The 21,482-nt window shown below is 52.3% G+C and overlaps 1 protein-coding gene across 1 annotated transcript; it reads left to right on the top strand.

The window, feature by feature from the left end:
- Positions 1–4,852: 4,852 nt before the first annotated feature.
- Positions 4,853–21,482, top strand: Esyt1 (extended synaptotagmin 1). Its single transcript, XM_075954176.1, has 31 exons — positions 4,853–5,283; positions 7,188–7,229; positions 7,625–7,759; positions 7,853–7,926; positions 8,022–8,094; positions 8,343–8,432; positions 8,704–8,759; positions 9,577–9,700; positions 9,781–9,957; positions 10,052–10,134; positions 10,749–10,797; positions 10,932–11,018; positions 11,104–11,196; positions 11,419–11,490; positions 11,590–11,676; positions 13,878–14,027; positions 14,245–14,391; positions 14,494–14,670; positions 14,802–14,884; positions 14,972–15,020; positions 15,107–15,196; positions 15,278–15,373; positions 15,564–15,635; positions 15,739–15,825; positions 19,512–19,652; positions 19,813–19,961; positions 20,053–20,151; positions 20,235–20,366; positions 20,443–20,548; positions 20,718–20,767; positions 21,072–21,482. Exons 1-31 carry the CDS (start codon positions 4,921–4,923, stop codon positions 21,109–21,111), a joined length of 3,273 nt encoding a protein of 1,090 aa, XP_075810291.1. The 5' UTR covers positions 4,853–4,920; the 3' UTR covers positions 21,112–21,482.

The raw sequence follows: 21,482 nt of genomic DNA, 5'->3' as shown, positions 1-21,482 counted from the left end.
TCCCAGCAACCACATGGTGGCTCACAACCATCTGTACTGACATCTGGCGCCCTCCTCTGGCATGCGGGCAGAGGCAGAATGTTGTATACATAATAAATAAATAAATCTTTCAAAAAAATAAAATAAAATGTTTTAAGAATTTAGGACTTTTCATGACAATGAGACACAGCTGCTCCTGGAAGCACCAATCTACTTCAAGAAGATGATGGGCATTGAAGAGGCTCCTTATGGAGTTTGTTAGCCATTTGGGCAAGACCCTGCTCTTGCCTGGCCTGCTTGATCTTGTACTGTATAAACTGGACTTGCAGGGCCCATAGAAAAATGACTGCTGAAGTTGCCTAAAGGCGAGACAGTCCTTCAGGGTTCCTCCTTCATGAGAGAACTGCCAGACATTTTCCAGGACACAGAAGAAGGCAGCTGATGAACTTTGCCAGTACATAAGAGATCTTCGAGTTTCCTGATTTATGGAGAAGTCTGTCAGATACAATGGGCCTGTAGGCTGGAGAGGGATGCCTAGAAGAACTTCAGGTGACTATCCAGGCAGCGAGATGTCTCTGTCAGTTCTAGAGTTGTGGAAGTTGCTTGCAATGTACTACTACCTATTAGCTTACATAATACTTTATCCTTCCGGAGTCTTTGATGGGATTGAAGAATAGATAATTATTATAATTATAGTTTTCCTTAGTTATGATAAAAAGTAAAGTATATATAAACATTGTAACTGTAGTTTTTGGTTGATAACTGTTTTGTCATATGTTAAAATTGAAATCTTCATTTTTAATTAGACAGAAAAGGGGAGGTGATATGGGTTTCCCCCCTGTATGCTGTGAATATGTTTTACTACCATTGGTTAATAAAAGAAGCTGCTGGGGCTAGAGAGATGGCTCAGCGGTTAAGAGCATTGCCTGCTCTTCCAGAGGTCCTGAGTTCAATTCCCAGCAACAACATGGTGGCTCACAACCATCTATAATGAGGTCGGGTGCCCTCTTCTGGCCTGCAGGCATACACACAGATAGAACATTGGTATACATAATAAATAAATAAATATTAAATAAATAAAAGAAGCTGCTTTGGCCTATAGCTGGGCAGAATATAGCCAGGCTGGAAGATATCTCTCTCTCTCCTCTCTCTCTCCTTTCTCTCTCTACATAGAGTCAGAGAGGTGCCATGTAGCTGCTGGAGGATGACACCCGGCCTTGGTACCAATAAACCACAAGCCTCATGGTAAGATATAAAATAATATAAATGGATTAATTTACAATGTAAGAACTACCTTTAAATAAGCTTAAGCTATTGACGAAACACTATTGCAACTAATATGTTTTCTGTGTGATTATTTTGGGTCTGGGTGGCCAGGAAATAAATGAGCAGCCTCCGCCAACAATGAAGTAACAAGCGGTCATTCATCAGAAGCTGGCTCGCCTTGCTGCCTTTTGCTAAGCCTGTATTATATTCTGGAGTGACTCCTTCTCTTCAAAGGCCCCATGCAGAATAGAACCCCAACACTGGGTCCTCTGCAAGAGCAGCCAGTGCTCCTAACTATACCTGTCTCTCCAGTTCTACAGATTTACATTCTCTATTAGAATTTCCATATCAGAAACCAGGCATAGTGCTTCATGTCTGTGATTCCAACACTTAAAGTTCTGAGGCAGGAGGATCAGGAGTTCAAGGCCAGTTGTAGCCCCTTTGAATCTGAGACCAGTTTGAGATATGAAAGCCTGTCTCAAAAAAAGGGGGGGGGGCTGGAAAGATGGCTCAGTGGTTAAGAGCTTACACTGCTCTTCCAGAGGTCCTGAGTTCAATTCTCAACACCCTTATTATGTAGATCACAACTCTTGCTCCAGGGGCATCTGATGTCTCTGGCCTCCCAGGCACCTCCACACACAGACACAAATACGCATGATTAAAAATAGTAAAACTAAATCTTTATCAAAACAATGAAAAAACCCACAACTCTTTTAGATCAGACTTGACAGAGGCTGAGCAGATAAAAGTACTTGCTGTGTAACTTGAGTTCAATCTCGAGTTCAAGGTGGAAGGGCCAAGTCCTGGAAACTGAACTCTACCTGCACATACATGAAGTATATAAATGTGACAATATATATCATTTATATTCCATGGAAAAGTGGGAAGAGAGCCACCTTCACAATGATATTCTCTGACCTATACACGCACACACTATACATAGGATAATTTTTTAAAAGACCAGGTTTGGTGAGGTGTGCCTTTAATGTCAGCATTTGCGGGGCAAAGGCAGTTGGATTTCTGTAATTTCTCTAACTTCAAAGCCAGCCTGGTCTACACAGTGAGTCCCAGGCCAGCCAGGGCAACATAGTGAAATCATTTTAAAGCTGCGTGTGTACCAGAGTGCACGGGAGCTCAGAGGGCGGCTCCCAGGAGTTGGCTCTCCACTTCACCTGGTGGATCTGGGCACTGATCTCAGGTCATCAGACAGCAAGGACCTTCACCCAGTGAGCCACCTCGAAGGCACTCCGCGTTATTTTCTGAGAATAAGTCTCACTGGATTTGGAACTTGCTATTTAGGCTAGACTGGCAGCTCAGCCAGTCCTAGAAACTCTCCTCTCAACCTTCCCAGAGTTAGGACGGGACTAAGACACATGCTGCCACATTCAGGGGTGCACGCACGCGCGCGCGCGTGTGTGTGTGTGTGTGTGTGTGTGAGAGAGAGAGAGAGAGAGAGAGAGAGAGAGAGAGAGAGAGAAGGCCCATGTGGAGTCCAGAGTTCAGGTGTGTGTGCATGCATTTGTATGTGTGTGTGCATGTGTGTGTGTGTTAGGGGGCCCACATGAAGGCCAGAGTTCAGGTGTGTGTGCATGTGTGTGTATGTGTGTGTGTGCATGTGTGTGTACGTGTGTGTGTGTGTGTGCATTTGTGTGTATGTGTGTATGTGTTAAGGGGCCCACATGAAGGCCAGAGTTCAGGTGTGCATGCGTGCGTGTGTGTGTGTTAAGGGGCCCACATGAAGGCCAGAGTTCAGGTGTGCATGCGTGCGTGTGTGTGTGTTAAGGGACCCACACGGAGGCCAGAGTTCGGGTGTGTGTGTGTGTGCATGCATGTGTATGTGTGGCGGGGTGTCCAAATGGGGGCCAGAGTTCAGCATTCAGGGGTTATCCTCACCTTTCTACTTCTGAGGCGGATCGCTCTGCTGCTTCATAAACCAGTTGGCTCTGGAGCCTTGGACAGTCTCCTGTTTCCACCTCCTGTGTCCTGAAGGTGCCCAGTGCTATTAGAGATGTTCTTACAGGAGTGTGGGGATCTGAACTCAGGACATCAGGCCTTTACCCACTGAGCTTTCGTTTGTGGGTGCTGGGGACTGAGCTTAGGTCCTCATGGGCTATACGGACTGAGCCATCTCCCAGTCTGCCCCCTTCTTTCCCTCCCTTCCTTTAGTTTCTACTATGTTGTATCTCAGGCTGCTTTAGCCTCCCAAATGCTGGATTACAGCTGTGAGCCATCCCTCCTGGCAGAATTCACTATAGTGTCTTAGAAGTTCCCAATTGTGCCAGGAGGTGGTGGCGCACGCCTTTAATCCAGCACTGGGGAGGCAGAGGCAGGCGGATCTCTGTGAGTTGGAGCTCAGCCTGGTTTACATGAGTGAGTTCCAGGAAAGGCTCCAAAGCTACCAAGAAACCCTGTCTCGAAAACAAAAAAAAAAAAGTTCCCAATTATGCTAATTGTATGTCAACTTGACACAAGCAAGGATCATCTGAGAGAAGAGAACCTCGACTGAGAAAATGCCCCCATTGGATTGGAGAGAGTTCAGCCCATTGTGGGTGATGCCATCCCTGGGCAGGTCCAAGGTTCTACAGGAAAGCAGGTTGAGCAAGCCATGGGGAGCAAGCCAGTAAGCAGCACTCCTCATGGCCTCTGCATCAGCTCCTGCCTCCAGGTTCCTTCCTAGTTTGAGTTCCTGCCCTGACTTCCTTCGCTGATGGACTATGACGTGTAAGTGGAAGCCAAATAAACCCTTTCCTCCCCAAGTCGCTTTGGGCCATGGCTTTCATTGCCGCAATCGTAAGACTGACTCAGACACCAAGCATCAGGAAATGACTGGAAAGGGAATTGCTGTTGCAGCGGAACCCTCACCTACTTTTGGTGTCGGTTTAGGCTCGATTTGCCCTCTGTGGTAGAGGTGACTAACTGGGAGATGCTAGAGAGAAACAACCCTCACTTCGCGTACTCCTCTCCGCTTCGCCACTTCCTTCAAGGCTGGAATATTAGAACTCTAATTCTCATTCTCTGGTTCTTTAGTTGTCTCACAGACAAGGGAGGGGACTGAGGACAGGATCAGTTGACAGCCGGAGTCGGTCATTCAAGGCTTTCATTCCAAATAGGGTCATTTCTCTGACGTCTCTGTAAGGACAGCCAGAAAACGCTCAGAAGACAAAGAATATTCTTAGAATGAAAACTTGGGAAAGTTGACAAAGACTATGGAAGATTCAGACAGACACTGCCAAGCCATCTGAAGGGGTGGAAAGATAATACTGACCACCCGCCACCCCTCAACACAAGCTCTCTCTGAACTCAGTAATTAGAGTAGCGGCTCTGCATGACGTCACTCCACAGGCGCTCCAATCCCACGTGGGAGGAGCAGTTGCTCCCGCCTCTAAGTGGGACGCCGCGCCCTGTTCTTTCTATGACCAGTCAAATACTGCCTTTTGGTTTCTTTCCTCCTTTTCCCGCCATCCAGCCCTCCCATCTTGACCCGCTGGTCCAATCACCGAGGTCCTGCCATCCCAAGCCCTCTAGTTTCTCAGGTCTGCGCGGCACGAACCAACCCCAACGGGCAGGGGCGTGGCGAAGCTTGAGGTCCCCGGGAGCACTATATATTTGGGGGGGAGCTGGACCAGACCCGGAGCTGCTGCAGCTAGTCCGGAGGGTGCCCCGAGAGGTTGCCCCATGGAGCGCTCCCCTGAAGAAGAGGGCGCCGGCCCCGAACCCGCGGGGCAGCCCCCTGCCACCGACACCTCGCGGGACCCGGGCTCGGGGGTCCCACCCGCTGGCCCAGGTGCAGCAAGCGAGGCCCTGGCGGTGCTGTCTTCCTTCGGACGGCGCTTGTTGGTGTTGGTGCCCGTGTACCTGGCCGGGGCTGCGGGTCTTAGCGTGGGTTTCGTGCTGTTCGGCCTCGCCCTCTACCTGGGCTGGCGCCGGGTCCGCGACGGGAAAGCACGGAGCCTGCGGGCAGCGAGGCAGCTGCTGGATGACGAGGAGCGGATCACAGCAGAAACGCTTTATATGAGCAACCGGGAACTACCTGCCTGGGTGAGTTGCCACTTCAGCCCTTGGTGCAGTATAGCTCTTCCTAGTCCTTCAACTCGGGCTCTCCCTCCCTATGAAGTAAGCTCCCCGACTTGGGACGGTGCCCCCCGCCCCCAGACTTCACCTCGTCCCGTTAGCGCTTGCTTGCTGGGACCGATACCCACTCTCTCCGCCCACCCTTGCCGCAGAGCGGATCCTTCCACCGAATCGGGACTTCTTCGTCAGTCTCCTCGGACTACGGCAGTACATCTGAGTGGCCGCTCCCAGCCCCGGCTCCCTCCCAGCCAAGCGTGTAGAATGCTCACTGTTCCTGACTTCTGGCGTCGCTCGCGCCTTTGCCACGCTGCCTCTGGGGATCCCTTCACCCCACCCCCCGTGATCGCTCAGAGGTTCCCCCGGCTTTGCTAGCTCTTTCAAGGCTTTTTATCTACTTAAGGGCATCAGGGCTTCCCGTTTCCTGCCTTGTCCCTAGGTACCCGCTGAGACCCAACCCTGCAAGCTTTGTTCAGCACCTGGAAGTGACCCACCGCAGTCGCCTTCCAGTCTCAAGTCAGCCGGGAGGCAGGGCAGCCGAGGCAGCTGCTGGGCCCAGGGAGGGGGTGCTGGGAAGAGGGTACTGTGGCCGCTACAGTTCCCGCTGCTCTCTCTATTCGCACCCTGGGCGGCCCCACCCTTTTCCGGACTGTGGGCAACCTTCGCTAGCTTGCTTAGCTGACCCAGGCCAGTATTTCTGTACCCTGTCTCCTGGGCTGAAAGAGATGCCTCTCTGGCCTTGCTAAAGCTGAGCGGGCTGGTTACCAACCCCTCCCTGGTACCCTTTCCAGAAGAGGTACCAGTTAGGTAGAGAGTGGCAGACACAGTCACACTTAACATGCCCTGGAGAGAGAAAAAGGAAGAAATGGTTCCATCTACTCCAAGCAGCAACTATTACTCCTACTCTACTTCGTATCATGGGAATTAATCCTCTCCTTCCCCGCTCCATGCAGAGCACAGGTGTCCTTTCCCATAGAAGGAGTTACTCAGGAAGAGAGAGAAAGGAGGTAGGGAGGATGGGAGCGAGGAGAGAGAGGACCTCTGCAGAGGCTTGCTTGCGCAGGCACTAGCGCACCAGGCCTCAGTAGCTCTTCCAGCCCCTCCCTAGGCTATCAAAGGGTTGTTTCTTCTCCTTCACCTTCTTCGATGGGAGCCCACGCCCAGTCCCAGGAGAGCAGGGAAGGCTGGACAAAAGAACCAGGACTTCTTCGTCCCAGGATTCCCTAGAGCTCTGATTTGACAGGATCTCCCCGGGAAAGAATGTGCCCTTCTCTTTAAGACTCCTCCTCCCTCCCCCTCCTTTGCCCCAGAAGCTACCATTTCTCCGCACTCTCGAAAGCCTGCCAGCTCCCCTCTCTAAAGAAGCCTGCGTGGCCATATTCTAAAGACAGAAGTCTCCTGCCCCCAGGATTGTATGCTTAAATCTGAATTAAAACCTTTTGCTTACTGGGCGTGGTGGCATAAAGCTTTAATCTCAGCACTTGGGAGGCAGAAGCAGGTGGATCTCTGTGAGCTGGAGGCCAGCCTGGTCTACAGAGTGAGTTCCAGGTCATGCAGGGCCACACAATGAGACCCTGTCTACAAACAGAAAACAACTTTGTGCTGTCTTTAGACATAGCCTCATGGCCCTCCTGCCTCTGCCTTCTAAGTGTTGGGAATGGTTTGTATTCCTAAACCCAGCCAACCCCCCCCCCTTTTTTTTGCTTTAAAAGGAAGGAAGAGGAAAAGAGAGGGAGGGGGCACACCCAGCCCCTTGGTGTGGGGAGTCCCTGCCAGAGGGACATGTCCCATCTCTTCTGCGTGCACCCCACTGTCCTCTTAGGAAGCATACATGTAAAGTATACTTACCCCTGACTCTGTTTCCCCACTTCCAGGTCAGCTTCCCAGATGTGGAAAAGGTTGAATGGCTAAACAAGGTGAGGACTGTCTTGGCTTTGATTTTTCCTGAGTGGGGTTTATTAATCTTTCGAGACCTCTTACACCTCAATTCTATTTGAGCCTAGTCCCCAAAGCTGCCCATGGAGATGGCTCTGTCTTCCTGCCCCAAAGGTAGCCTCAGACTCCTGACCCTCCCAGCTCAGCATCACTCCTCAGAAAAGAGCTATGTGCTGTCAGGCCCAGGCAGGTAGAACTTGCCTTTAGACCAGTGGTTCTCAGCCTTCTTACTGCTGTGGTGACCCCCGACCATAAAATTATTTCCATTGCTGCTTCATAATTGTAATGTAAATATCTTTGTTTTCTGATGAAAGGGTCGTTCGACCCCTGAGGGTCGCGGGCAAGGGGACTCTCCTCTGATTTCTTTTCCTCCCAGATTGTGGCCCAGGTGTGGCCCTTCCTAGGCCAGTATATGGAGAAGCTCCTGGCTGAAACGGTGGCTCCAGCTGTCCGGGGCGCTAACCCCCATCTGCAAACCTTCACGTTTACGCGTGTGGAGCTGGGTGAGAAGGTGCGCTGGGAAGAAATGGCCAGGGGGTTGGGGAGGCAGCAAGGGCTGAGATGCTCCTTTCCTCCTGCCTCTTCTGAGACCACCTCTCTTTAGCCAGTACGCATCATCGGCGTCAAGGTTCACCCTAGTCAGAGAAAAGATCAGATTCTATTGGACTTGAACGTCAGGTAACTCACCACCTCCCCACTCCCCGTGGGTGGGTCTCAGTCTCTCTGCTGAAGCCCTAGCACTAACCTTTATTTTCTTCCTCACTGCCTCCCAGCTATGTAGGTGATGTCCAGATTGATGTGGAAGTCAAGAAGTATTTCTGCAAAGCAGGAGTCAAGGGCATGCAGGTAGGGCAGGCATCAGGGGCTGTTACAAGAGCCCGAGGTTTCATGGGCTCTGGGGCAGGTGTCAGGGGCTCATTATGGGGAGCCCGAAGTTTCACCATCTCTGGCAGGCTCTGGCAGGCGTCAGGGGCTCCTTATGGAGAGTCTGAGGTTTCATGGGCTCTGGAGTGAACAGTCAAGGCTGGGGAAGTGCGGGAGGGCACGGGACCTCTTCTGGAGAAGACTCTGATCTTCCTGCTCTCTCACCCTAGCTACACGGTGTCTTGCGGGTGATTCTTGAGCCACTCACAGGGGACCTTCCTATCGTGGGGGCTGTGTCGATGTTCTTTATCAAACGCCCGGTAAGAGAGGCCATTGGCAGGAAATGGGAAACAGGCTTGTGGGTGTTGGGAAGAGAGAAAGGTGGTATAGAGGTAGCTAAAGGGATTGAGAAGACTGAGCGTGACAGTGCTCCCTGAGAGCCAGCCTGACTCTTCTGAGTGTGACAGTGCTCCCTGAGAGCCATCCTGATTCTTCTGAGTGTGGCAATGCTCCCCGAGAGCCATCCTGACTCTTCTGAGTGTGGCAGTGCTCCCCGAGAGCCATCCTGACTCTTCTGCCCTTTTCTTCCAGACACTTGACATCAACTGGACAGGGATGACCAATCTGCTGGACATTCCAGGACTTAGGTACTGGGCACCTTTGGGCACCTTCCCAGTCAGTATTGCAGTCCAGGGCTGAGGGTTCAGAGACACAAAGCAGTGAAGCCTCTGCCTCTGTCTTCGAGACCTCACTGCAGTGGGGAGATTGGACATGAACTCCAGGGAAGTTTCAGAATGGGGTTTTTTCTTCCATGGAGGAACATGCCATGAGGGAATGGAGACTCCTCAAGCAGGGGAAGAAAGAGCAAGGAAGGCTGGGAATAGCAAAGGGAACCAGGGCCTGAAAGGAGCAAGAAAGATTCTCAAAGTCTCCCGCTCTGGTGAGATGGCTCAGTGGGCAAAGGCATTTGCTGCCAATCTGATGGGTTCCCCACCATGTGGCATACGTGTGCACACACATATGAAACAAACGTAATTTTAAAAAAGACAAAGACGACTTTCTAAGCTAGGTGTGATGGCACACACCTGTAATTGCAGTACCTGGGAGGTGGAGGCAGGAGGCGGTCAGGGCAGGCATGGGCTACGCCTACGAGGAGTTCAGGGCAGGCATGGGCTACGTAACAAACCCTACGAGGAGTTCAGGGCAGGCATGGGCTACAGAACAAACCCTATGAAGAGTTCAGGGCCAGCATGGGCTACAGAACAAACCCTATGAAGAGTTCAGGGCCAGCATGGGCTACAGAACAAACCCTTTGAGAAGTTCAGGGCCAGCATGGGCTACGTAACCAACCCTCACCCAGCCAGGGATCCACAGCGAGACCTAAAAGGCTGAAGCCTTCTCTGCAGTGGGAACACAGTTGAGTGTGAGGAATTTGAACCTTTCCTCTTCCTACCCCTTGTTCAGCTCCCTCTCCGACACCATGATCATGGATTCTATTGCTGCCTTCCTTGTGCTGCCCAACCGACTCCTGGTGCCCCTTGTGCCCGACCTTCATGATGTGGCCCAGTTGCGCTCCCCATTACCCAGGGTATGGCATCTGAAGAGACCGATCTCCCTCAGGGGCCTGGGCTGGGTTCTTAACTTCTTACCTTTGGTTCCTAACCCCAGGGCATCATTCGGATCCACCTCCTGGCAGCCCGAGGGCTGAGTTCCAAGGACAAATACGTAAAAGGCCTGATCGAGGGCAAATCAGACCCCTATGCCCTGGTTCGCGTGGGCACCCAGACATTCTGCAGTCGTGTCATAGATGAGGAACTCAACCCTCACTGGGGGGAGACCTACGAGGTAAGACGCTGTGGAGCAGCAGTGTGTGGTCGTGGGAGAAGCCCTCACGCCTGCGGCCTGCAGCCCTGAGACCAGAGGTCACTGTGCTCCCCAGGTGATCGTCCATGAGGTCCCGGGGCAGGAGATTGAGGTGGAGGTGTTTGATAAAGATCCAGATAAAGATGATTTTCTGGGAAGGTGAGACTGTGCGTTTTAGATTCTAAAGTTCCAGTGTTCCCAAGATTCTGAAAGTTCTCTCTCTCTCCCCCTCTCCCTCTCCTTCCATCTCTTTTTCTCTCTTCCTCTTTCCCTCCCTCCCTCCCTTCCTCCTCTCTCTCTCCTCCTCTCCCTCTCCTTCTTCCTCTCTTCCTCTCTCCCTCTTCCTCTCCCTTTCCCTCCCTCCTTCCCTCCCTCCCTCTCTCTCTCTCTCTCTCTCTCTCTCTCTCTCTCTCTCCTTCTCCTTCTTCTCTCCCTCTCTCCCTTTTTATCTCCCCCCACCTCCTTCCCTTAGTGTAAGATCCTCTTGGGGCTGGAGAGATGGCTCAGCCGGTAAGCTTGCAGAGGACCCAAGTTCAGGTCCATGGGAGGTTCACAACTTCCTGTAACTCCAGCTCCTGGTCCTCTGGCCTCCCAGGCACCTTCACTCATGCACATACCCCACACAGACCACACAGAGACTTCTTCAAGATAAATGAGAAGGATTCTCTGGTTATCCCTGGGGGGTGAGTGGAAGGCCACTGACTGGCTGCTAATTACCATTCCCCCTTTCTCCTCACTGCCCCCTCTTCTCCCCACCCTCCCCACCCCTCCAGAATGAAGTTGGATGTTGGGAAAGTACTACAGGCTGGAGTCCTGGATGATGTAAGTTGGGAGAAGAGGATGTGGGAGTGACCTCACCCTATGGGCAACCGATAGCTGCTACCGTGGTGACGGTGATGAACGGATGGGTTGGTAACCCATCTCTACTTCTCACTTCCCTCACTTCCTTCCTTCAGTGGTACCCGCTACAAGGTGGGCAGGGCCAAGTTCATTTGAGACTAGAATGGCTATCACTTTTGCCAGATGCAGAGAAACTGGATAAGGTAAGCTGCTCGGGAAACAGAAGGCAGGCAGGGGTGACATTTGGGGACAGAAGGATGAGGTCTGACCACGGTTCTCTCATCCCAGGTCCTACAGTGGAATCGGGGCATCACCTCTCGACCCGAGCCCCCATCAGCTGCCATCCTCGTTGTCTACTTGGACCGGGCCCAGGATCTCCCTGTGAGTTTGTCTTGTAGAGTGGGTGACAGAGCCTTGGGAAAAGGATGCCCGCTCCTCCTTAACTGAGGATGCAGATGCCCCTGCCTACAAAGGGGTACCATGAAGGTTCTGGGGGGGTGGGGTCAGGTCTACCTGGAGGAAGAGAGTCTGCTAACCCCACCTTCCTTCATCAAACCCAGACATCCAACCCTCAAATTCTAAATTCTGTCCCCCCCAACACAGCTGAAGAAGGGAAACAAGGAACCCAACCCCATGGTGCAGCTATCAGTTCAGGATGTGACCCAGGAGAGCAAGGTAAGGGAGCACAGGCTCCTCCTCAGGATGCTTGCAAGTGAGAGTCAGCCAAACGGGAATGGTGTTGGGAACCCATCCTCACGCCATCATCGCTCTCAGGCTGCCTACGGCACCAACAGCCCGGTATGGGAAGAAGCGTTCCGATTTTTCCTGCAAGACCCCCGGAGCCAGGAGCTTGATGTTCAGGTGAGAGCCACCTCATTCTTCCTGTCTCCCAAGCTTTATCAGTACATTTTGTTCCGTGTGTGTGTGTGCATGCATGTGTGTGTGTGTGCACACGCGTGTGTATATGTGCATGCGTGTGTAAGATGCTGGGGATTAATTCAGGGCTTCATTTGTTCTAGGCATTAGATTAGGGCTTTTGTTTTGAGACAGGGTTTCTCTACATAGCCCTGCTTGTCACAGAAATCCGCCTGCCTCTTCCTCCCAAGTGCTGAGATCAAAGGCGTAGGCTGCTACAGCCAGTTCTGTTTTGGACAGGGTCTCACTGTATAGGCCAGGCTGGCCTCAGACTCAGAGAAATCCACCTGCCTCTCTGCCTGAGTGCTTAAAGGTGTGTGCTACCACACCAGGCCTAGAGTTCATGTTACAAGTGGTAACTCTGTGCTTGAAATGAGTAACTTTTATGGTGTGCAGATTGTGCCCCAGTAAAATTAAGATTTTAAAGGTCATAGAAAATCGTGAAAGCCAGTATCATGGCTTCTGTGCTCACCCATCAGTTTCCTAGAGGACAGACCTAATTATATACAAAGACCATATGTACAGCCTTTAAAATGGTGAGAGAAGACGTGGAGGCTGAGGCAGGTGGGATTTGGAGACGGGGGCTAGCAGAGCTGCTCAGAGGGTCAAGTCCTGCCTGGTGACTGGGGAACAAGCCACAGAATATACAGAGAGGCGGAAGAGACCTGACTGCGCCCTTGTCCTCTGACCTGCACACACATGCACGGGGCGCCTTCCATAAGATGTGCCGTCACGCACAACAGTTTTGTTCTTCCCAAACAGTGATAGAGTTTGTGAAGGAGCAAAGATCTCAATGGAGCCTAAGGCATAGATAAGTAGGGTTGAAATAGGCAGGAGGGAGAGAATGACAGTCTTCTCAGGGAAACAATGAGCAGAGGTAGACGAGATGGTGGTGTTGAAAAAAGATGGGAAAATCTGGTTGTGAGTGAACAAAAGGTTTGTGACTGTCTAGGAGGGAGTGGACAGGGAGATCAGCTGGAGTCATGTGTAACTGTCTGGGGAAGTGGGGTACAGGGAGATCAGCTGGAGTCATGTGTGACTGTCTGGGGGGGAGTGCGGTGCAGGGAGATCAGCTGGAGTCGTGTGTAACTGTCTGGGGGGGATGGGGTGCAGAGATATCAGCTGGAGTCATGTGTAACTGTCTGGGGGGAGTGGGGTGCAGGGAGATCAGCTGGAGTCATGTGTGACTGTCTGGGGGGAGTGGGGTGCAGAGATATCAGCTGGAGTCATGTGTAACTGTCTGGGGGAGTGGGGTGCAGGGAGATCAGCTGGAGTCATGTGTAACTGTCTGGGGGGAGTGGGGTGCAGAGATATCAGCTGGAGTCATGTGTAACTGTCTGGGGGAGTGGGGTGCAGGGAGATCAGCTGGAGTCATGTGTAACTGTCTGGGGGAGTGGGGTGCAGGGAGATCAGCTGGAGTCATGTGTAACTGTCTGGGGGGAGTGGGGTGCAGAGATATCAGCTGGAGTCATGTGTAACTGTCTGGGGGAGTGGGGTGCAGGGAGATCAGCTGGAGTCATGTGTAACTGTCTGGGGGGAGTGGGGTACAGGGAGATCAGCTGGAGTCATGTGTAACTGTCTGGGGGGAGTGGGGTGCAGGGAGATCAGCTGGAGTCATGTGTAACTGTCTGGGGGGATTGGGGTACAGAGATCAGCTGGAGTCATGTGTAACTGTCTGGGGGAGTGGGGTGCAGGGAGATCAGCTGGAGTCATGTGTAACTGTCTGGGGGGAGTGGGGTGCAGGGAGATCAGCTGGAGTCATGTGTAACTGTCTGGAGGGAAGTGGGGTACAGGGAGATCAGCTGGAGTCATGTGTAACTGTCTGGGAGAGTGGGGTGCAGGGAGATCAGCTGGAGTCATGTGTGACTGTCTGGGGGGAGTGGGGTGCAGGGAGATCAGCTGGAGTCATGTGTAACTGTCTGGGGGGAGTGGGGTTCAGGGAGATCAGCTGGAGTCATGTGTGACTGTCTGGGGGGAGTGGGGTTCAGGGAGATCAGCTGGGTTCGTGTGTGACTGTCTGAGGGGGAGTGGGGTGCAGAGAGATCAGCTGGAGTTGTGTGTAACTGTCTGGGGGGAGTGGGGTGCAGGGAGATCAGCTGGGTTCGTGCTGGTGTCCTCAATATGGCTTCACCTCACTCCTCCTGTAGGTGAAGGATGACTCCAGGGCCCTGACATTAGGGGCACTGACTCTCCCTCTGGCTCGCCTGTTGACGGCCTCGGAACTCACCCTGGACCAGTGGTTCCAGCTCAGCAGCTCAGGCCCAAACTCCAGGCTCTACATGAAACTGGTCATGCGGGTACGGTGATGGAGGTGATGGAGGATGCAGGGGTGCTGGGGCGGCCTGGGGATTCCTTGGTATTCAGAGCATGGAAGGGGAGCCCATTCATATCAAAAGGTGTAGCTCCTGTAGATGGGTCTGAGGCACATCAAACAATGTTCGCTCATCCCCAGAGCCCCTGCACCGTCCTTCAGCCTGCGCGGTGACTTAACTGCCATCACGCTGTCTTTCCCAGATCTTATACTTGGATTCATCAGAAATCCGCTTCCCCACTGTACCGGGCGCCCAGGACCTGGACAGCGGCAGCCCCCAGACAGGCAGCAGCGTAGATATGCCCCCTCGGCCCTGGCAGACATCTCCTAACAGCCACTTTGGGACTGAGGTAAGTGGTCCCCGGAAACAGAGAAGTTTGTGTTCGCCCACACTGTACCAGGCCTGTTCTAGGGTGGGTTCTGAGGTCTTGCCCCGTCTGTCCCTCCTGCAGAATGTTCTTCGGATCCATGTATTAGAGGCTCAGGACCTAATTGCCAAAGATCGTTTCCTGGGGGGATTGGTGAAGGGCAAATCAGACCCCTATGTCAAACTGAGGGTGGCGGGACAAAGCTTCCGGAGCCATGTTGTTCGGGAGGATCTCAATCCCCGCTGGAACGAGGTTTTTGAGGTCAGAACTGAGTGACTGGGACTCCTATCTGCTCCATGGTGTCTGCCAGTCCTCCGTGGTCAGAGGGCGGGGGATGGGCAGAGAGGAAGAGGAGAGAAATCCCTTTCATCTGCACCGTTTCCCCCTGGTAGGTGATTGTCACCTCGATTCCAGGCCAAGAGCTTGAGATTGAGGTCTTTGATAAGGACTTGGACAAGGATGACTTTTTGGGCAGGTAGGAGTTGGGAGTTCAGGTGGACAGATAATGTTGGCCACATGGGCCGTGGTATTGACCCCAGCCCCTTGTCTCCACTCTCTGCAGGTATAAAATAAGTCTCACCACAGTCCTCAACAGCGGCTTCCTTGACGAGGTGAGCATGAGATGAGACCCACACCTCCTCCTCGTCACCATGGCAACCATCTCATCCTCGCCCCCCCTCCCTGCCCATCTCCACAGTGGCTGACCCTGGAGGATGTCCCATCTGGCCGGCTGCACTTGCGCCTGGAACGGCTGACCCCTAGACCTACTGCTGCTGAGTTAGAAGAGGTGAGGGGGAACGGCTGGAGACAGGGTGGAGCTGGGTGAGCCTTCCCTCAGCTCCCATCCACAGCCAGCTCTGTGTCCCAGGTGCTGCAGGTCAACAGTCTGATCCAGACTCAGAAGAGCTCAGAGCTGGCAGCGGCCCTGCTCTCTGTCTACTTGGAACGGGCAGATAATCTGCCGGTAAGAGCGGCTCCCCATGGCTTTCGTGGCCCCTCTTTGGGCTCCCTTGGGTGTGAGTACACCTTATAGATCTGGAAGAGCAAGCGGCCCCACTGGAGGGTGGTGCTGGGATGAGGGGGGCTAGGAAGTGCACATGGCGGTGTGGGCATGGCATTAATTTGTGAATTTATGACTGACACTGTCCTTCCAGCTCCGAAAAGGCACCAAGCCTCCCAACTCGTATGCTACTCTCACTGTGGGAGAAACTTCCCATAAAACCAAGGTAGGAAAAGATGCCTTGTAGCGGGGATCCTTTACTGCTAAGGGTAGGGGGAAGAGCCAAGAAGACAGTTCCCCCCCACTGACCAACTCCTCATCTCCAACAGACCGTTTCCCAGACGTCAGCCCCTATCTGGGAGGAGAACACCTCCTTTCTCATCAGGAAGCCACATGCGGAGAGCCTGGAGCTTCAGGTAATGGGGACTCACTGCGCAGGTCCTGCGGCTCCAGCCACACGCCGCAGGAAAGCTCTTGGTGGCAAACACTTGTAATCATGTTGCTTGGGGATCTGAAGCAGGAGGATTGCCCTGAGTTCATAAGCCAGTCTGGGCTAGTAAGATCTTGTTTCAAAAAACAAAAAGGCAGGAAAGATGGCTTAGTGGTTAAGAGCACTGGCTGTTCTTCCAGAGGATCTAGCTTCAAATCCCAGCACCCACATGGTGGCTCACAACTGTCTGTAACTTCAAGATCTGACATCCTCACACAGGTATACATGCAGGCAAAATACCAATGCCTGTAAAATAAATAAATTATAAAACAATTTATAATTGGGAGAGGAAGCAAAGAAAGCTTGACTCCCCTATCCTTGGGAGTTACTCTGCCATAGGAGGAGGGCAGTAACCAGAGAATACATACAGCAGTGTAACTGAGGCCAGGCGGTGGTGGCGCATGACTTAATCCCAGCTCGTGGGAGGCAGAGGCAGGCAGACTGGTCTCTGTGAGTCTGAGGTTAGCCTGGTCTACAAAGAGTTTCAGGACAGCCAAGTCTGTTAAACAGAGAAACCCTGTCTCGAAAAACGAAAGAAAAAAAGAAAAAGAAGAGAGAGAGAGAGAGAGAGAGAGAGAGAGAGAGAGAGAGAGAGAGAGAGAAAGCAGTGTGACTGAGTGTAAAGGCAAAATGTGGGGAGAGAAAAGGAGGGGTCCTACCAGCTGAGGTGGGGCAGAGAAAACCATCCTCGGGAGACTTCTGAACTTTGAGACCCCATCTCAAGTGAGGGAGACATCGGAGTGATTACGATAGTACAAAGGTCTGCTAGAAATAGTTTAGATTTTGTTGAGTGTGCACACACATGTGAGTGCTGGTCTGTGGGAGTCAGAGGACAACCGTGGATGACATGACTTGATTTCTGCCTTGTTTTAGACAGGGTCCCTTTGGTTTGTTTTGTTCTGTGTCCACTAAGGCTAGCTGGCCAAGCTCCTGTGGCTTCTATCTCCTCATGCAGACATTGCATTGGTCACTTGGGTTGGACTGTGGGGTTTGAACTCAGGTTCTCATTGCCCCCACTGGGTCACCTCCTAGCCCCACTATTGTCTCCCTCTTAAACAAAACAAAAATAAGTTTTTATTGGATAACTCTCTGGCCTAGAGCTCACAGAGAGCCACTTGACTCTGTCTCCCAAGTACTGGAATTAAAGATATGTGGCACCATGCCTGACTTGTTTGTTTGTTTTGAGGCATGGTTTCTCAGTAGCTTTGGAGCCAGTCCTGGAACTCGCTCTGTAGACCAGGCTGGCCTTGAACTCACAGAGGTCTGCCTGCCTCTGCCTCCTGAGTGCTGGGATTAAAGGGGTGCGCCACCACTGCCTGGCGCCTGGCTATTTTTTGTTGTTGTTGTTGTTCGTTTGTTTGTTTAAAAACTTCTGGGTGTTTTTGTTGACTTTTTGAGACAGCATCTCACACTGTAGCCTCTACTTCTGACAGTCTTCCTGTCCCAACCCCCTGAATGCTGGAGTTGCCCGCATGGGACTCCCACCTGCTGTTTTTGCTTGTTTTGAGAGGAAGGTAGATGTGAATCGCCTGGGTTCCAGACTTAAGGTGCCTGGATGGGGAAAGGTGATGCTGATCTCATAGCAAGGGATTATTTGAATTTGCAGTCTTCAAGGGAAATCTCTGAAGAGCCACCCAGAAGGCAGACCTGTGTGGCGTTGACTGCTTTCCCCGTGGTGGGAGCAAGCGCCTGCCTGGGCCTGCAACCATGGGCAAGAGCGCCCCAGAAGCATGCCAACTGAAAAAGGCAGCTGATACGCTGTGCGCCCTCACAACTCAAAGACAGATCATGGAAGAATTTTCAAGGGACCTAAATTATAGCAAGAGTACCATGAAAGAGCAGGTTGCAGAAACCAAGATAGTTTTAAAAGACTGGAAGAGACCTCAAGTTTCCAAGAGGTAGAATAAAGACAATTTAAAAATTATGAGCCGGAAAAATAACGACAGCTTGAATTTTGCAGGAAAATGGATGGAACTAGAAAACATTATTTTGAGTGAGGTAACCCAGACACAAAAAGACAATTATCACATGTACTCACTCATAGGTGGTTTTTAAACATAAAGCAAAGAAAGTCAGCCTACAAATCACAATCTCAGAGAACTTAGACAACAATGCGGACACTAAGAGAGACATGCATAGATCTAGTCTACATGGGACGTAGAAAGTAGAAAAAGACAGGATCTTCTGAGTAAATTGGGAGCCTGGGGACCTTGGGGGAGGGTTGAAGCGGGGAGGGGAGAGGCAGGGAGGAGAGCAGAAAAAAAAATATAGAGCCCAATAAATAGCAATAAAATTAAAAAAGATACAAAAAAATTATGAGCTGGGCAGTGGTGGTGCATGCTTTTAATCCCAGTACTCAGGAGGCAGAGGCAGATGGATTTCTGAGTTTGAGGCCAGCCTGGTCTACAGAGCGAGTTCCAGGATAGCCAAGGCTACACAGAGAAACCCTGTTTGGAAAAACAAAACCAGTAATGAGACATGTAAAAGGTGTGTGTCAGTTCTTCTTGCCTTTCCTAACAGGAGGCAGTAGATGCTACACTATCTGTGAAGTTAAATAAGAGGACGGGAGACATGCCTCGGCACGTAAAAGCGCACGCATGCAAGCCTGACACCAGGGTGTGATCTCTGGAACCTACTCCTATCAACTGTCATGACATTTGTGATTCTGTACACACACTAATATTAAAAAGCCAGGAAATACAAAGAGGTATAGGCATAGCTGGGCGGTGGTGGCGCACGCCTTCAATCCCAGCACTCGGGAGGCAGAGGCAGGTAGATCTCTGTGAGTTCGAGGCCAGCCCGGTCTACAGAGTGAGTTCCAGGACAGTCAGGGCTACACAGAGAAACCCTATCTTAACTCCTTCCTCCCCCCCAAAAAAAAAGTTAGATGTGAAATATAGAAAATATGGTAGGCAGAATTTTCTTTTCTTTCTTGGAGACATGGAGTCCAAGCTGGCTCCAAACTTGGTCTGTAGCCTAAGATGACCCTCAATTTCTGGCCCTCCTGTCTCCACCCCGAGTGCTGGGATGATAGGCATGCACCCTCACACCCAGATTTATGTGGAGCTGGGGACTGAACTCAGAGCTTCAAGCATGCTAGGCAAGCAGTCCACCGACTGTGCTACATGCCCAGATACTCATCCTTTGCTTTCTCCTAGTGAGACTATGTAGCCCTGGCTGTCCTGGGACTTGCTATGTAGATCAGGCTGCCCTCAAACTAAGAGATCTACCTGCTTCTGCCTCCTGATTGCTTGGATTAAAGGTGTGCGCCACCATGCCTGGCAATTAACTTTTAGTTTTTGCTGTTCTTTTTTCACTCTGGTGGTCCTGCTGGTAAGCATGTAAAAGCTTATGAAGGAGAAAGTAGAGTCTAAGAAAAACTAGGCATGGTGGCTCACGCCTGTAATCCCAGCCCTGGAGAGGCTGAGGTAGGCGGATCACAGTATCTGAAGGCAGCCTGGATGAGACCTGTTCTCCGGGATAGGGGACAGAGGGGCTAGCGGATGTAAGTGTGTTCTGTTCTTCCAAAAAGGGACTCTCTCACCAAACCACCCAAGTGTTTGGTTCATAAACGCCGAGCTTCAATAATTGATCAGTAAATTTGCCCCACAGGTTCGGGGTGAAGGGACCGGCACTTTGGGCTCCATATCCCTGCCTCTCTCGGAGCTCCTCCAGGCAGACCGACTCTGCTTGGACAAATGGTTCACGCTCACTAATGGTCAGGGCCAAGTGCTAATGCGAGCGCAGCTAGGGGTGAGTACCAGGGGGCGGCAGCGGGGCAGGGCTCAGGGCTGAAGTACCAGGAGGCGGCAGCGGGAGAGGGCTCAGGGCGGAGCGATGCCCAAGGGATGGGAGCAGAGGTGGTGACCTTCTAGTGAGGACCCTGCCCAGCTCACGCCTCTCCTGCCCCCAGATCCTGGTGTCCCAACACTCAGGAGTGGAAGCCCACAGCCACAGCCACAGTTCCTCTTCTCTCAATGAGGAGCCCAAGGCCTCAGGGGCAGCCGCTCACATCACCTCCCCGGTGCAGGAGGTCCGGCATCGCCTGCCGCATGGTGACAGGTAAGGGATTGAGATGGAGATGGTTTGCCAGCAAAAATACGAAGTTTGGCTCAAGGCTTTCCTAGACGCCATATTCTCCGTTTTCCCACAGCCCCTCTGAGGCTCCTATTGGGCCTCTGGGCCAGGTGAAGCTGACGGTGTGGTACCACAGTGACGAACAGAAGCTGGTCAGCATCATCCACAGCTGCCGGTAAGACCCTGCCGCCCGTCCTCTGGGGTCGCTGCAGTCCTGCCGCGCCAGCGCTTCAATGCCCGCACCCTTCTCTGTCCTAGGGCCCTTAGACAAAACGGCCGGGATCTCCCAGATCCCTATGTATCGCTGTTGCTACTCCCAGACAAGAACCGAGGCACCAAGAGGAAGACCTCACAGAAGAAAAAGACCCTGGACCCGGAGTTCAACGAGCGGTCAGTGAACGGCCCTTTCCACGGGGAGGTGGAAGGCTTCAGCTGCGCCTTGTGCTCTAATCCCGTACCTTTCCAGGTTCGAGTGGGAGCTGCCCCTGGATGGGTCTCTCAGGCGAAAACTAGATGTGTCTGTGAAGTCAAACTCCTCCTTCATGTCAAGAGAGCGTGAGCTTCTGGGAAAGGTAAGAGGGCGAGGAGGAGGCAGGATGACCTAGCTTCCTGTTAAGGAGACCACCAGGGTGCCTCGGAGAAGTGACGCTATCCTCTCTGCCGTGGTTTGAGATCAGATGTGACGATGGCGTGTTCTTTAAATACCAAAATACCACCTCAGCCCTGCCATCTTCCACGCAGGTGCAGCTGGATCTAGCTGAGATAGACCTCTCCCAGGGTGCAGCCCAATGGTGAGTGTCCGCATAGGAGCGGGTGGGACTGGGTAGGCACGGTGGAGCAATCCCAGTCTCAGGAAGAGGACGCAGAGGAAGCTGAGAACCATTGATCCCATTAAGCACGGAAGCCCTAGGCATGTCTTTCACTGTGCCTGGTGGCTCTTGGCTGTAGTCCCAGCCTGTGGGGGGCTGGAGAATTGTGGGTTCCAGAACAGCCTGACTCCACAGCAAGTTCCAGGCTGGGGTGCAGACAGAATGAGACTCTGTCTTAGAAAGCAGGACAGACGCATCTGCCTGAGCTCCGTCCTTGTTTCCCTAGGTATGACCTGACGGATGACAAAGACAAGAATGGATCCTAGGAGCTGGTGACGCCTGACATTGCTCTGTCTTCTTGCCTTGCCTCTTGCCTCAGTGTGGTGAGCCTTCAGCTGGGGCTCCAGGGCTGAGCCTGAGCCCCTTTGCCTTCTGGGCCCGTATCAGGGTCTTTGCCTGACCAAAGACGATCATGTAACCCTCTGCTGCACGGCCTTTATCCTTCGGGCTCCTCGGGCAGGGACCTAAGCTGGCTATTTCCTGCTCTGCCTGCACCCCGTTCTGCCTCCCACCTCCTCAGGGCCTCACAACCTGTGCCTGGCCACTGGCAGCACCAGCAGTGGTACAAGATCATGCCAGATACAGCTTTTGGGAAGCTTTTTTTTTTTTTACATAATAAAAACTATACAGAAAAACA

This window comes from Microtus pennsylvanicus, chromosome 20 (genome assembly GCF_037038515.1).
Source record: "Microtus pennsylvanicus isolate mMicPen1 chromosome 20, mMicPen1.hap1, whole genome shotgun sequence".
Classification (NCBI taxonomy): domain Eukaryota; kingdom Metazoa; phylum Chordata; class Mammalia; order Rodentia; family Cricetidae; genus Microtus; species Microtus pennsylvanicus.
This window is presented reverse-complemented; position numbering and strand designations above follow the sequence as displayed.

Bases quoted from the DNA above. Each gene is read 5' to 3' on its own strand.
- Esyt1 (XM_075954176.1), top strand. From the start codon at position 4,921: ATGGAGCGCTCCCCTGAAGAAGAGGGCGCCGGCCCCGAACCCGCGGGG. The intron at 7,927-8,021 runs GTAACTCACCAC...ACTGCCTCCCAG, and splicing joins CTATTGGACTTGAACGTCAG to CTATGTAGGTGATGTCCAGA. The intron at 20,549-20,717 runs GTAAGAGGGCGA...TCTTCCACGCAG, and splicing joins AGCGTGAGCTTCTGGGAAAG to GTGCAGCTGGATCTAGCTGA.